The sequence below is a fragment of the Centruroides sculpturatus genome, unplaced genomic scaffold (assembly GCF_000671375.1).
Source record: "Centruroides sculpturatus isolate CEXI.00-Female unplaced genomic scaffold, Cexi_2.0 scaffold1685, whole genome shotgun sequence".
NCBI classification, from domain to species: domain Eukaryota; kingdom Metazoa; phylum Arthropoda; class Arachnida; order Scorpiones; family Buthidae; genus Centruroides; species Centruroides sculpturatus.
The window spans coordinates 68061-83606 of NW_019385852.1; the positions used below are offsets into that span (position 1 = coordinate 68061).

General features: G+C 25.9%; 1 protein-coding gene across 1 annotated transcript; it reads left to right on the forward strand.

Annotated features, from left to right (window-relative positions):
- Positions 1-3712: 3712 nt before the first annotated feature.
- LOC111642521 (A-agglutinin anchorage subunit-like) lies at positions 3713-5540 on the forward strand. Its single transcript, XM_023388875.1, has 2 exons — positions 3713-3790; positions 4839-5540. Exons 1-2 carry the CDS (start codon positions 3713-3715, stop codon positions 5538-5540), a joined length of 780 nt encoding a protein of 259 aa, XP_023244643.1.
- Positions 5541-15546: the final 10006 nt, after the last annotated feature.

The window sequence follows — 15546 nt, forward strand, 5'->3', positions numbered from 1 at the left end:
TCACGACAGAGATACAACATAGGCTCTTTCAACGCCCGAGGAGCTGGTTTTGCCAACCCGTCTCATCCAGAATCGCCGAGATCATGTCCAGGATCATCGAGGTTCGACTCGTCCACCAAGGACATCTCTACAAGTGCTGTGTGTGCCCGGGGGCCAGTGTTCTCTGCATCCAGCGTACCGAAAATACCCAAGGACCGATTGAACAGTCGAACTTTTCCGGGTTTTTTTTTGTGGTTATAGTAACCCATCATTGGATAGGCTTTCGCCTGACATATTGAGTTATTGTAAGATCAATTTATGTATTTTATTAAACGGTTTTTTATGGTAAACCTGTCTCGGTGAGTCATTCTGCACCCACACGACAGTAATGACTGCTCAGCTGTCGAAAACACCTCACCCCAACAGGCTAACCTCACATCACAGATAAACCAAAATACTTATTTAGTAGCTGTTTGGATGAACAGTGTGTTCTAGCTGGTTTCCAATTGACAATTTATGTAAATTAAGTCAAAACAAATAAAAATATATAAAGATACATAATGATATGTAACTTTTCTGCTAAAGAATAAATAAGTAATACATTGTGTTGCTTTAGAAATTAATTTCTAACAGAAAACAAATTTTAAAAAATTCATAGTAGCAGACATATCTGTCTATGAGGAACTGGATTGACTCTAGGAGAGATTTTTTTGAAATCTTTTGAGTTGTGTAGAATATATCAATTCCATTCTTCATCAATTGGCCATTTGTTGTGTTATAATAATCATGATATAAACCTTTTCTAACTTTCTACAGTTTAGGAGAATATATATATGTTATGTTAGAAGACTTCAAATAGTTTATTATAAACATGGCTGAAAGTTTGTAAACACTAATTTTTTTATTATAACAATAAAGACCATACAAATAATTCAGGGTCAGATCAAATCCTTTTTTAATTTTCCAACTAGAGACAGATGTTTAACAACATTAAAAACTGTTGACATGATATTAAAAAAACATATAATATACATTTGATGTCAACCTTTCCTTTGAGGATTAGACATCAATGAGACAGTATTAAAATTTTTGAAAGCATCACTCAGGTAAATATCTGTTGTATTTATACACATCTGCAAACCTCTGGTGGAAATCCAGGAATTCATTTGTAATTTGCATATTTACATGAATTGTAAAGTTCCAAGGATTAATCTCTACTTGAAAAATTAAAAAAGGGTTAGACCTGACCCAGCATTATTTGTATGGTCTTTATTTTTAGAATAAGTGAATTAATCCTTGAAACTTTACAATTCATCTAAGAATACTTTAATTTTTCTTTATTTTTTCATTTTTTGAGTAAATGTTAATTATTTTGTTTTTAATTAATCTAAGCAAATGCAAATTGTTTAATAAAATTGAATTATTGATAAAAACATCTCAGAGTAAGAAAAAAAAGTCAGTATTCTCATAAACAAATTTAGGAAAGTTTGAACTTTACATAGTATTCAATACTGTAAAACAATTTAAGCATGACTCATCCCAGCCACCTGCACAAGTAAGATCATTTTCGTGGTTAAATACTGTACTGTATGCAATATAAACATCACTGATATCCATAATCATTGTAAAGGCTGCCCTGATTTTATGACATGGATATGTTCCCAGAGGAGACAGCATAAATGAAATTAGCATAAAATTAATCCATTGTACAGTACAGTAATTGTTTTTTGATAAAAACATGTTAACTATAAGTTACAGTATTACTAAGATATACTGTATAATACAGCATTAAATTTATTTATTTTAATATATAAATACTGTGCAGTACTGTAATACTGTAACTCTAAAATATTTGTTAAGTGTAAATCGTTTAGGTCCAAATGCCCTTGTTGACAGATGTCTCTCCTTTCTTTACAACTAGTAGTCATATGAAGGCAGATTACATGATGGTTTTAAATGAACATATTTTTCATGCTTGGGCCACAATTTTATAAAGGTTTCACAGATTGATACCTAAAATTGAATCTAAATTCAAACTCAACCTAGTTGTAGTTATTGACTTTTAATGATCAATAGTCCTTACAAATTAAAAAAAATTCATTATATAGAAATTTAACTTTGTTATGTAGAACCAATTTTACTTATATTTTTGGCTGAAAGAGTAGTGTACTGTACAATGCAAAAATTTGTTATATGGAGAATATAGAAGTTTGTAATATGGAAGTTTGACTGTATTTAAACTATTGAATAATATTTTGGATTGTTCTAAAATGTCAGTTCAGTAACTCAGATTATTGTTATAATTGAAGTTGCTATTTTATACTTTATTTATTGTTCTGTCATTTATATAGCTTCTTATATCTTGAATTCAATTATAGATTTTAAGTAAAGATGTAACTAATACCAATATGTAAGAAGCGGGGTTAGAGAGTCAAGCTTTAAACCATTTGATTGACAATAGATCAGTGAGATCCAATCACATTGTCAGTGGATGGCTTGTGTTTCACTTTCTTTAAGGTTGGAGGTGGAAAAATCATAAAATTTCCTTCTCCTGTCAGGACTGACACCAGTTAAGAAATAATGCATCTTAACTCACGATTCTCATTCTTACAGCGGTTATTGGAGGGCTTTAGATAGAGTGGGGTAAGTCGATGGGTGACCGGTTCAAACAATTGAAGTCAACACCAGTTTAACTAAACAATAACTTTAATAGAAAAATAAAACATAAGATACAATTATAGTGGTACACTTCCTAAGCATATGTATCCAAGCCGATATCAATGAGGTCAACGTCCTAGTCTATGTGCGAATGCTAACTCAATATCTAGTTCAACCAAGAGAGAGTTTGCATCAATTGGAAACTTATCATTTTTCTTTTCTTTTAGTGCTGTCTGTTGGTCTGACAATAAATTATCCATGGAGTCAACTGGGGAAGTCAACATTTACACAAATCACTACAAAAATATAAGTAATCCTTTGGGACTATTCTTGCCAAGCCAAAAGATAGCTTTTATGGGATGGGAGCTGGCGAGTAGAGCTTTGTCTATGCTCTTCCTAGTGTGTCCGCCTCAATGAATGGGTGTCTGGCCGTTATATCCCCATCCGGTGTGGGAATGTGGTCAGGTAATCGATTGTTTGGCAACGATGACACATCAGAGATGTCATCGCTGGACAATGAAAACTAAATGAAGTCAATAGTAGGTTTCTTATTTCTCCCAATTGTTTTTAGATTCTCCCCATAGACTTGGTTAAATGTCAACTTTCTCACACTTTAACAGTTGATTGTTTTAACATATTTTTAATATTTTTGCAGATCAATGTGAGGGGAAGGACTTGTTGACAGTTAAGTTAACATTCAATATTCTCCATTTTTAACTCCATGGGAAATGGACAGTAAAAGGGAAAGTTTCTAAATCGTATCTTTTTGTTAAAAATTTATAAAGAAAACAGTCTCTGGATTCTCACAAATATATTAGCCTATAAGAATGTTCCTGATATATCAGAATTGATTTGTTTTACAAACTAATACTCTGCATTAGATTTTTTAATCTAATGCAGAGTATTATGCATCTGTGACAATGCAGGTATTTGGACATGGTAATGGACATATCAATATGTCCAAACTCATGATAGGCAGTGTAATCTCCTTTGCAGCTGATTTGCCATTGATGGCCAAGTGACATAAAGTTGTCATTTTTGGAGGCACCAACTTTTTAGGGGATCCTGCATAGAAATGGATGGGCAACATGTAAGCAATGCTGCCAGGCCTAGCAATCCAGATTTGGAAATGTTTCAAGCCAGTGGTGGTTTGGTGATTTTTTTTCCTATACTATTATAAATTTATTCAAGATATGTTCAAATTTTTTCCTAAAAACAGATTGGAGTCAGGCCTAGGCAAACTAGACAGTTATAATCAAATAGGGTCCAGATCTGAAAATCACCCATAAATTAATTTGTAAACTATTACTCTTTTATATTTGAGTTTAACTGGTTAGTGTACAATGTGAATATTCTCTAAACCAATGAGCTTTCAGGCTTTTATCTATTATCAACATGTGTAGAGTATGGCTAGAAATGAGGATTGGGGACACCATCAATAGGGCACCAGATATCTGGGTGACAAATAAGAGATGAATAATAAACAAAAAACAAATTTTTTGTCTATTATTATGAAAAAAAACAAACAAAAACAAATTTTTTGTTTTTTTTTCATAAAATTCTTTTCTATTGATCTACTACCTGGTAAATTTAAATAATTTTTAAGAAACAACTTAATTGTTTCTTAAAAATGTTTCTTAAAAACTATTATTTAAATTTGAGTTAAAAGAATGATTTTGTAATTAACAAACACATTTTATACATTTCATATTTATTTTTAAAAGTAAATAGAAAAGTCTCAAAGAACAGTTGATATCTATTTTATAAAATTAACAAATATATGTTATAAAACAAAGACAACAATAAATAAAAATAAAAATACATTACATTATACATTAAATACAATATAAATTAAAATGAAAAAAGTATAAACATTTTTCAGAAGAATTTGTTTTTGAAGAACTGCTTTTCTTTGATGTGATTTCTTAACTGTTCTGACAAAATAATTAACAATAGTACAGTATGTTATTCCAAGACATTTCTTTTTCGTAAGTTGGAAATAATTTGTAACTCTTACTTGTTAGTTTGTAACTTATAACTCATAAGTCTTAACCATATTTATATTTATATATATTTTACCAATATTTACAAAAAATGAATAAATAATATCTGCCAAACTAATTTGTTATTTAAAAGATAGATATGCTTTACTATATTCATTTTTTATAATATTGAAATTAATTTTAAAAATATTATTTCAGCAAAGTACAGAAGGTGTCACTCCACTTAATCAAACCAACTCTTTGGAGGAACAAACCCCAGATAGTTCAGATGATTTTGATTCTACTGTTAAATCTGATTCTCAGACAGCTTCTCCATCAAGTGGGTCAACTTCAAGTTCACTGAATTCAACTTCAGTTTCCCAAACACTGAGTCCACATCCCCAATCATCATCACCATTAACATCTATATCTCCCTCAACTGTTTCTAATAGTGCATCACCATTAACAACTTCTGTAGCACTGACCCATAATATTCCTTCTACTATGTCAAATTCATTATCGATGAATTTTTCTGATCATTCTCTTTCAAATTACACACATGAAATTACTCATACAACATCAGCCGGATCAACATCAACTTCCAGCTCTACAAATCACACTTTATCTTCACAAACAATGAATTCAATTCCACAATCTACTGTATCATCAACAAATGTCAATAACATATCATTGCCATCTATGGCAAATTCTATGGCATTGACACATGAAATCCCTTCAGCTCAAACTTCTTCTTTAGGAATGAATTATACTGATCATTCACTTCCAAATTATGCTCATTCTGATGGAATGTCTAATTTTAATCAGTCTCACACTCAGCAAGCAATGTCTTCATCATATTTATCTAACACTGGTACTCCTTATAATCAAGTCCCTCTTCCAGGACATTACAACTGGACCTAAATCATTTAAGTATAAAATTAATTTGATTTCAATATGCTATCTGATAAAGAGATAGATATCTGTGATGAATTTGGTTGATAGGTGATTTTTTAAATTTTAAAGTATTTTATTGGTTTTACATTCATTTATTAGAGTATAATAATTATGAATTTTGAAAATTGTTATGTAATTAATAAGATAATTCTTCAAAACTATATTGTTACAAGTACATGTCATGTTAATTTTTGTATTTATACAAACAAACAAACAAACACACACGCACACACACACACACACACAATTAAAATTTTAATATTACATATGTAATAAGTATAAAAATAATTTTACATAAATACATTTTAATGTAATTAATTTAACAAAGTGTTGGAATAATCATATTATAATTGAAAATATGATTAAAAGGAATGTTTTACTGGTTTTATTTGTATAATTAACAAGAAAACTTGAAATTAACACTTTCTTGTTTATTTATATATTTTTAACAAATGTTCATGAATTTCTTCCTTAAATTTATACACTTAAACCCCTTTTTTAATACTCTTATAAAAGTAATTTTCATATGTGCTTTTCTGATTTTCTTATAGAAACATAAGATTTTAGATTTATTATAAATACTATAGATTAGAGTATCCAAAAATGTAGTAAAAGGATTTATGAACATCGTTTAAAGTAAATAATCAGGTTAAAAACAAAATGAAGAAAAAATGTTGAATTAGAAAAGTATATATTTCTGTAATAATGTCAGATTAATTGAATGTATTTAACAATAATCTATAGGATAAATTTCACAGAAGAAATGCATTAGTATCAAGCTGAAAAAACACTTGAATGAAGAAATTTTGTTTGAAAATGTTATATGAAGTATAAGCATTTATATTCAAAAAATAAATTTTGCATCACACATCTGAAAATCTGCATTTTTGTAAGACTCTTCTCTTAATCTCTTAATTAATACATATACAAATAAAAGTAGTGAATTAAGAAAATGTGAATGTGCATAAATTTAAATAAATATTTACTGGAAAATCCAAAAATAATATATAAACTGAACTTTTATTTGTTGAAAATTTTTAATATGACTAAATTCAAAGGTACTAATATCATCTGAATTTAATCTTAATTATTTCCATGGGCTAAATTCTGACTAGATATGTCTTGTCTTAATACAGTTTTCATTAAACTGATATTTAAATATTTAGGATATCAGCTAGTCCCAGTTGTATTTCAGTTGTTGTTTAGGATCATCAGAGTTTATGATTTTGGCTAATTGCATAAACATCTGAAAATATAATACCAGAATATCCTGCATACAATTTTAATTTCAGAAATTTTAATGTTTTTAAACCATTAAACATAATTATTTAAAGTAATTAAAATATTGTCAAATGATACAGTATTGTATTCAGCAATAACTGAGTTTAAATCACATATATAGTAACTGGTTGACTGGTATTTGTAACAATATAGTAAAATTTTACTTTATTTCTCAGTACTAATAATTTTATATTTATAAAGAGGAGGATGATCATATTTTCTTATAATCTAAATGTCTTTACAATCTAAATACTTAAAATGAGTCACATAATGGTTAAACTTCATCTATAGCAGTATTGAAGTGTTTATATATGCAGTTCATCATCAATATTTTAATAACATAATTAAGGCCTGGATTTTTTGGTTTCAAAAATATATATATATATATTGAAACATTCAAAACAAAAAACATTGAAATTAAATTATTCAACTTTTTAAGATGAATATTAAGATGAATAAATTGTAGTATCATTAAAAATGTATTCTAAATGAAAATATGACAATAATTCTGTAATATTCAATAAGCAATAATGATATATATATTTTAAAATTTTATTTTAGTTCATTTGGTCATTAAACCGAAAGTAAAATTATTTTCAACATTAAGAATTCTTGTATTAAAATGACTAATTGATATATTTTTCTTATATTACAAGTGAATGCAACTAGTTTACTAATAAATAACCCTTTTCCAAGTATTATATTAGAAAATGGCAATGAAACAAATTTAAATTCAAGTATTTTTGTTGATTTTAAAATCAATAATTCAACTAAATAAAGATGGAATACTGCCAAGTGTTGAAATAGAAACACACCTTGTGTTAGTGAATCAAAAAAAAAAAATCAATAAGTAAATTAAAACAGAATAAACAAGATTTAAGTAAAATTAAAAACATTAGAATGTTTAAAGGATTTAACTAATATGAGTAAACACTGTTTATATAGTGCAAGGTTTGGTTTTTCCATCTTTTAACAAGCATCTTTCAAGTTGTTCAAATCCTCCAAATGCTGTAATTACCTTAATTTTAAATGTTACTCTTTAATGATATTAAAACGAACAAAAATACTGTAATTTTGTTTTTCTACTTTAATATACTTTTAATAATAGTTGGAAAATAATTATATAGTATCTTATGTGCACCCAGTGACTACATTTTCATTGACAAATGAACACATTTAATTTGAAGTAGTTTAGTAAATTCATTTTATTTTGTTCAATTGTAAATAAGCATCCTTAGGGATTTTTAAAATTTATAAAATTATTTTTTAGCGATATTTTTTTAAAGTTTGAAAGTTTCAATAAAGTAAAATAATTTAAATTAATTTTAAAAAAATAGTTTAAATTAATTTAAACAGAAGTTTAAATTATATTTATATCAGTATAAAAAATTGATTAAAAAAATCAAGAAATTGAAAAATAGCAATAAAAAAGGAATCTGTAGTCAAGATAATTAAATTAAAATTGTCCTAAATACATTTTTAATGACATACCAAAATATAAATAATTGTAATTAAACTAAATTAAAATTTGATACAAAAATGTTTAAAGTAAATAGAGATGAAATTAAATGGTTATAATATCAAGGTTGTTTTATATATTTTATCTTTTAGTATATAAAAATATTTTTAAACATACTTTTGCATACATTTTCACAGAAAATATATGTGTCTTAGATTATGATGATGATGATAATTTTATTTAAAATGTTATTAATTTAATCAGCTAAACTATTTCATAATTAAATATGTATAGAGATTAAACACTTTTTCTAGGGATTTTAAAATGTGAAAATTTTCTTAAATTATATTTATATTAAATTCAAAATTTCTCTGATAGTAATAAATTAATTTTAATCGTTTGAAATAATTGGAATAAAAAACCTTTATTAAAATTTTATTTCCAATTTTAAGTAAAAATATATTTTGCAAATTGATTTAGTTAGAGAAAATAACATATGTTTTTAACTGTATTATATATATTTAGAAAGTTGATGAGAAATTTAATTTGCAAATTGTTGGTTTTTCAAGTTATTTTTGGTTTCTTTAATTATACAGTTCATTTTAGTATATATTTTCATACAAAATTAGTTTATACAGGTAACCCCCGTATGACATGGGAGTTACATTCCAGAAAATTGCCATGTTATGCAAATCAGTGTTATACGAAACAAAGAACTAGTGCAAAAAGAGGGGTTAGGTTCCAAAAATTAAAAAACATGTTGTTAAATCCTTATTTAAATCAGATTTATTATTCATTTTTTTCTTAGGTAAAATGCTTATTTATTATTTAAGTAAATATTTTATTAGAGGATTATTCATTTTATATGATGATCTCAGCATGAGCATCATCAACTGGTAACAGTTTTTGGGTTCGTTTTGTGGGTGGTTAATAGCGGTTGCTCTGCAATGGGAGTGCGCTGCTGTTTGTAGGCATTTAGGAATGACGGTGAAAGAAAGATGGTGGCGCCCACACTATCAATAGTATCATGTGGAGGAATCTATAATTCTAAAATGAGCTTTTAGAGACAAAAGAAGGGTCCCAATTGTAAAATTTAACCATTAAATGGATTATTTGTTGAAAGAGCATTCAAAGTAGCCACAAAAACAATTAGAATGCCCATGAAGAGCTACACAGAGGTATAAAAGAACTCGCTCTTTATTACATTTTATGTTGTACGAGGGTTTTACCCAATTCCCAAACAGTGTTAGAGTGAATCTGTGCTATAGAAATGCCATGTTATATGGGGGTTACCTGTAATACTATTTTTTTAAAAGAAAAAAACTTGTTCGTAATGAATTGTATTTGAATGAAAAATTGAGATTTGACTTCCGAACCTAAGAAATTAAAAACTTTCAAAATCAAGAAACTTTTCTGATTAACAATTTCTGGAATTGCTCAGATTCTAAAATTTATTTTTTAAGTATGGAATTTGTTTTTAAAATATAAAATTTTATTTTCTAAAGTAAGAAGATCAATTGCCAGTTTAAGAACAATTTAACATTTTTAATAATACTCTCTTACAAATCAGCCAAATATCTGTTATATTGAAGCTTTTACTAAATAAATATACAATACTTTAGTAGAAATTCCAATAAAAACAGATGTTCATTTGTTCATTTGTAATAATAATTTGGTTTAAGTGTAAATTATGAGAAACCTTCTCACTTCAAAGAATTGATTATATGAAAGTAAATTCATATAATTAAGCTTAGTTTACTTATCAAATTATCAAAGTGATCTTTAAATAACCTTTATAACTTTTTAAATTAATTTTAGCAAGAGATCTATTTTTTCAATTAAATTTTGTTGTAAAAATGGGTAGAGTTTAGTACCACATTGCTAACGAAAACTGAACAGATTACTTAGTCTCTTTTAAGGAAGTTAAAAAGATATTTCTTTAATTAGAAACCCTTTTTCAGTTTGCAAATGAATCAAACAATATGGAACAAAAAATATATATATATATGTTTAACACACTAAATTTTTCTTCTACATTATTCAATTCAATTGTAAGTTGAAAATGGCCAGACTAATAGTTGAAAATGTTTCTAACCAAAGAAAAATCTTTTTGGTTTCCTTAACTAAGCAATATGCTAAATTTTGTTATTGTTATTGTCAGTTTGAAAATTTGATGTAAAGTTGCAATTATTTAATGTTCTTGAAATCTACTGATATAATTTAAAATCATATGAAAAAAAAAGAATATCAATATTATTTCTATTGCCAAAAAATCTAGGCCCTAGTCATAATGTCATTTTCCCTCCCCACTATGAGTCATAATTATTTATGACAAAATTACAATTTAAGCATTTTATTGAAGGAAATGTATAAAATTTGTTTTAGTTCATTTGAACCAATTATACATTTTGTCACCGATTTTATTATCAAAACGTTTTTGATATACTTTTTGTTTATCATTGTAATATCCAGCATGTTTATTGTTTATATGTATATATACAATTTTACTTTTGTTGGTTTCTCACGGCCATATTTTAAGCATATTATTGTGAAATAGAATGCCGTAGACTTCATTGTTGCTTTGTGACAATTTTTATTTTTATTTAAGTATGAAACTTTGTTTTTAATCTATTTTTATGTTAAACTTTAAACAGTATTACAAAGTGGGAATTTTATTTTTAATCGTAAGAAACACTATAAAGCCAAATGAACATTTATGTCAATCTCTGGCAAGATATTGGTCATATATTGACAAATTAAAATGACTTTGCAATTTTCATGGTAATAACTGATTCCAGATTTTAAAAGTAGTAAATCTGATGTGTAATAATTTAATTATTATTACAAGTATTTGTAAAAAGTACTTGTAAAATTTTCAATAGCATTTTAAGATGGAACATTTACTAAAAGTTTTTCAAAAATAGAAAGTTGTTTGAAAAACTTGAGCATTATTTTACAAAGAAAAATGTAAATGTCTTCAGGATGGTTCAAAGGTCAGTTAACAGAGTTAACTGGTTTTTTTTTATATATATATAGCTTAATAAACTGACTTTTGGACCATCTTATACAACCAAATTTTTAACCCTTTTAATTAATGTTGAATTGGCTTATTTTATAATTTTTTATTAGTATCTTAAAATATGATCATCTCATCACCAAAATTAATTCTTATGTTCCATATATCATCAATAAAGTTTAATATTTTGATTTTCATGAAAATTTACAAACTTTTTATTATTCTAATATTCATTCATTTAAAGATTTATAATAATTGATGCATCAAGTATTTTTACTTTTTTAATTTTAATCAAAATTTACTATAAGTGATTATCAACAGATCACATTATTTGAGCTTGTAGGTTTATAAATCAACTGTAAATGAAGTTAGAATATTAAAAAATTAGCAACATTAGATTAAAAAATCTCATAATGAATTACTTAAAATACAGGAAGTGAATCTGAATGATCCATTCTAAACCTAGTTAAAAATTTAGTTTTTTCTAGTAGAATTGGTCTAAGAATAGTCTCTTATTAAAAGGGTTAATATGGTGAATATGATCATTTTTGTTCAATGATATGCATAATTGCAATGTTATTACCTTGCATTAATCTATAATTTGTTATATATTAATAGTAAATGGTTCTTTCTGTTCATAAGTATAGAATGATGCTACAGTTTAAGAAATAAAACTAAAGTTATTGTGTAAAACAATCAAAGTTTTTATTGTTAATCAGTAATTTTTAATGTAATATTATCATTAGTAGAATGAAATATTTTAAAATTAGAAAAGTTTCTATTGCACATGTTAATCAAATTTATTTTTTAATTTGTTGCTTTTTCATCTAGATTAAAATTCCTTTAATATTTGAGAATTATTAAAAACTACAGATCAACAATAAAAACTTCCTATTTTACTATATTATTATTATTATTATTAATAGGCTGTTTTTAATTTTTACATATTATTATTATTCTTTATTTTATTTTTTCAATATTTACTTCAGGTATATTATGGTTTTTATTTTTATTTTCTTATGTAATATCATTTTATGAAATAGAAGGTGGTTGAAAAGTTAGTTAACATTTCTAAAGACTAAATTTCTGTCTTATTCAATAAAAATTGTTCAATACACAAATTATAACATTTTAAATGCAGTTTATAATTTGTATTCTCAGTCTACTTGGAATATGTAAAAAAATCTAGTTAACTGATTTTTGGGCCATCTTGTATATTTAGTGTTTTTATTTATATTAAACAACAAATAATTTGAAGTTTTACATTCCAGTGAATATATACTCCAGTTTACAACGTATAACAGAATAATTATACATCTGTTTTTGTAATGAGAATGTAAAACAATCTTTTATAAAAGTCATTACCATGAAATCAGCTTTATTTTCTAATCATGTGATAAGTTTAAATCATTTTGTACAGTTACAACACCAGCTGATAAAATGTAAATGTTTAAGATTTAAGTAATCACTGGATAGTTTCAAGTAAGCAAAACATCATTTGTTCAACATCCAATACCTATTGATAGTCAAGGAATATGATGATAGTTGTTGTAATAAAGTAGATAAATTCTTAAAATTGTATAGAACATGGAATATTCTTAAAACTTCTATGTATGCTAATTAGAAGTTATCTGTATTCTCCTCTATTCTCTACACAAATTTTAATTTATTTTCCATTTCTAGAAATTTTCCATGTTTATGGTTGGAAATTGTTAAAACTAGTTGTTATTTGGGATTGGGAATTGAACTGATATAAGGTGGATTTGAGAAATTTTCTTTCATAATATCTGAAGCAAATTGCACATTCTTAGACTCGGATCTTATCATATTGGTTCTAAGATATTCAAATGATGAATCATATAGTATGTTGAACTATACTTCATCCATTATATCTCTGACTGAATTTGTCATTGAGATATTCTTTATCTGGGAAACTCAGGATACACTCTCATGCGTAAGAACTTCATGGTCACTATGTAGACCAAATTCTTTTTCTTTCAAACAGAATTGAGGTCTATACATTATACTTATGCAACTCTTCCGGACAACCATTAATTATTTACTATCTTATTCATTCTTTGTTAATTTAATTGAATGTTGAACAAATTTTGTCTCACTTACTCAGAACTTTACAATGATGCATTGATTTTAATCTCGTGCATTTCTGTTTCGTTTTAACTTTTTGCAAATGTACATATTCAAAATTTTAAGCCAACAGAAATGATTTATGTGCCAATTCTCATTTTATATATTATAATCTTGCATTTTTAAAAATCTCAACTTAGTTAAGTAACATATACTATTCTCATTTACTCGTAATATTTCTGGTAACTTAAGCTATTTGTTACAATGTACAAGTTGTACATTAAAATATGTTTTACTTATTTATGGTACATTAATGAGCTATCTGTTTCTTAATTGTAAGTTTTTTATGCTTATTTTTAGATTTTGTATATAATAATTCAATGAATCAAAATTTAATATTTGAGACTATGTTTTTTATATAAATTGATATTTATAGTTTCTCTTTGCAAATGATTTATTAAGAATACCATTCACATAATATATGATATATATTCTTATTGATTCATTCTGTACTGTACATTATTTTACAAAACTTACCCTATGATGTTTTAAATTAAGTAGCAAATACTACTCACAAAGTATTTACTTAATATTCTAAAGGTTTTCATGGGACTCACTTAAAAGTCATTTTTTTCTTTTAAAAATTCAAAAAAAGAATGTGATTTTAATAAGTACAAAGTAGAGTTTCATACAATTCAAAATACTCATTTTTTATTGCATTTTATACACAAAGATTTGTTTTAAAATATTCATAAATATACATAATTATATACTTGTGCAGCATGACATTTTTTCATTATACATTATAATATAGTATTGTATATAGCAGCTTTTTAATGTGCCACTATAAAATATGACAATTCTGTAATTATTTTTCAAAATATTTAAATATTTGTTAAATATTTCCAAAAAATAAGAATAAAAATAATTAAAAAAAAATACTGGTGTTGCATATAGACTGTGCTATATAAAATTAAAAGTAATGATGTTTTTAAATATACAATTGTACTTAAATCATTAAAAAAAAAATCTGGTACCTAAATGTAATATCATTTATTGTGATAAAATTTTTGTTTTTTTTTTTTAAATCTATTGTATTGAACTAATTGGAACATTTTAGTTCCATTTTACATACATATCTGTATTTTAAATTAATTGTTGCTGTAAATAAAGTATGCAAAAGCCTTATTTAACTTTGTGTATTCATTCAAATTAATTCTTAAAAAGTAATTAAAATGGAGAAATTTTTATGGAGTTTGAAAATTATTTTATAATATAAAATTATATGAAATCTAGGGTTTTGTCTAAATTAATTGGAATACTGTTTGGTATAGCAAAATATTTGAAAATTTAATGTCTTCCCCGCTAAATGGGGCATTTTTCTATAGTTTTGTATATATAAAATAGAAAAGTAACTAAATGTATTTGTAAGTATATAAGTTCTAAGAAATGAAAAGAAATATATAATGACCAATACCACTCTACTTCCAGTTTAGTTTAATTGCTCTAAGTTTAGTTTAATGCTTTATTACAATTGAACTACAAAGTATATAGCCTAAATCTTGTTCAGATCAGCATTTGAAGCATTTATATAATAATGTTTGTCCTGAACTTTGGTCTTGACCATCCTCCAAAACTTGACATTACAGAGATCGTTGAATTTGAAAGTAAACAGATTAAGAACGTTGCTATATGACTTCAAATGCTGATTCTACGAAAAAATTTTACACAAATCAAGCTGTATTGACACTATCAGAAGAAAACTACACGGATCGGTAAAGACAACAAATTATGGAATATCATATTATCAAACGTAATGGCACGACGCAATAAAACAATTTGCCAGTTGCTTTAGAGTTGTTGTGTAAACGTATTTAGAAATGTTTTTACCAATGACTTGGCTATAATAGTCGTGTTACTTGATGTACCCTAAATCGAAATAAAAAACGCATTTGGGTACATAAAATGTTGAAGAAACGCAAAAATAGAGAGAATACCAATTTTATTATTTACTTGATAAAATTATAGTTGATTTAAAGAAAAATAATGCATTATTTAAAGAAGCCGTAACAGCTGAAGAAAAATTAGCAGTTTTTTTAAAGTATTTTATTTTTACGCAGACTAGTGAATTT

Excerpts from the sequence above, each read along its gene's own strand:
- LOC111642521 (XM_023388875.1), top strand. The coding sequence starts at position 3,713 with ATGGATGGGCAACATGTAAGCAATGCTGCCAGGCCTAGCAATCCAGAT. Across the intron at positions 3,791-4,838 it reads TTCAAGCCAGTGGTGGTTTG|CAAAGTACAGAAGGTGTCAC; the intron begins GTGATTTTTTTT and ends ATATTATTTCAG.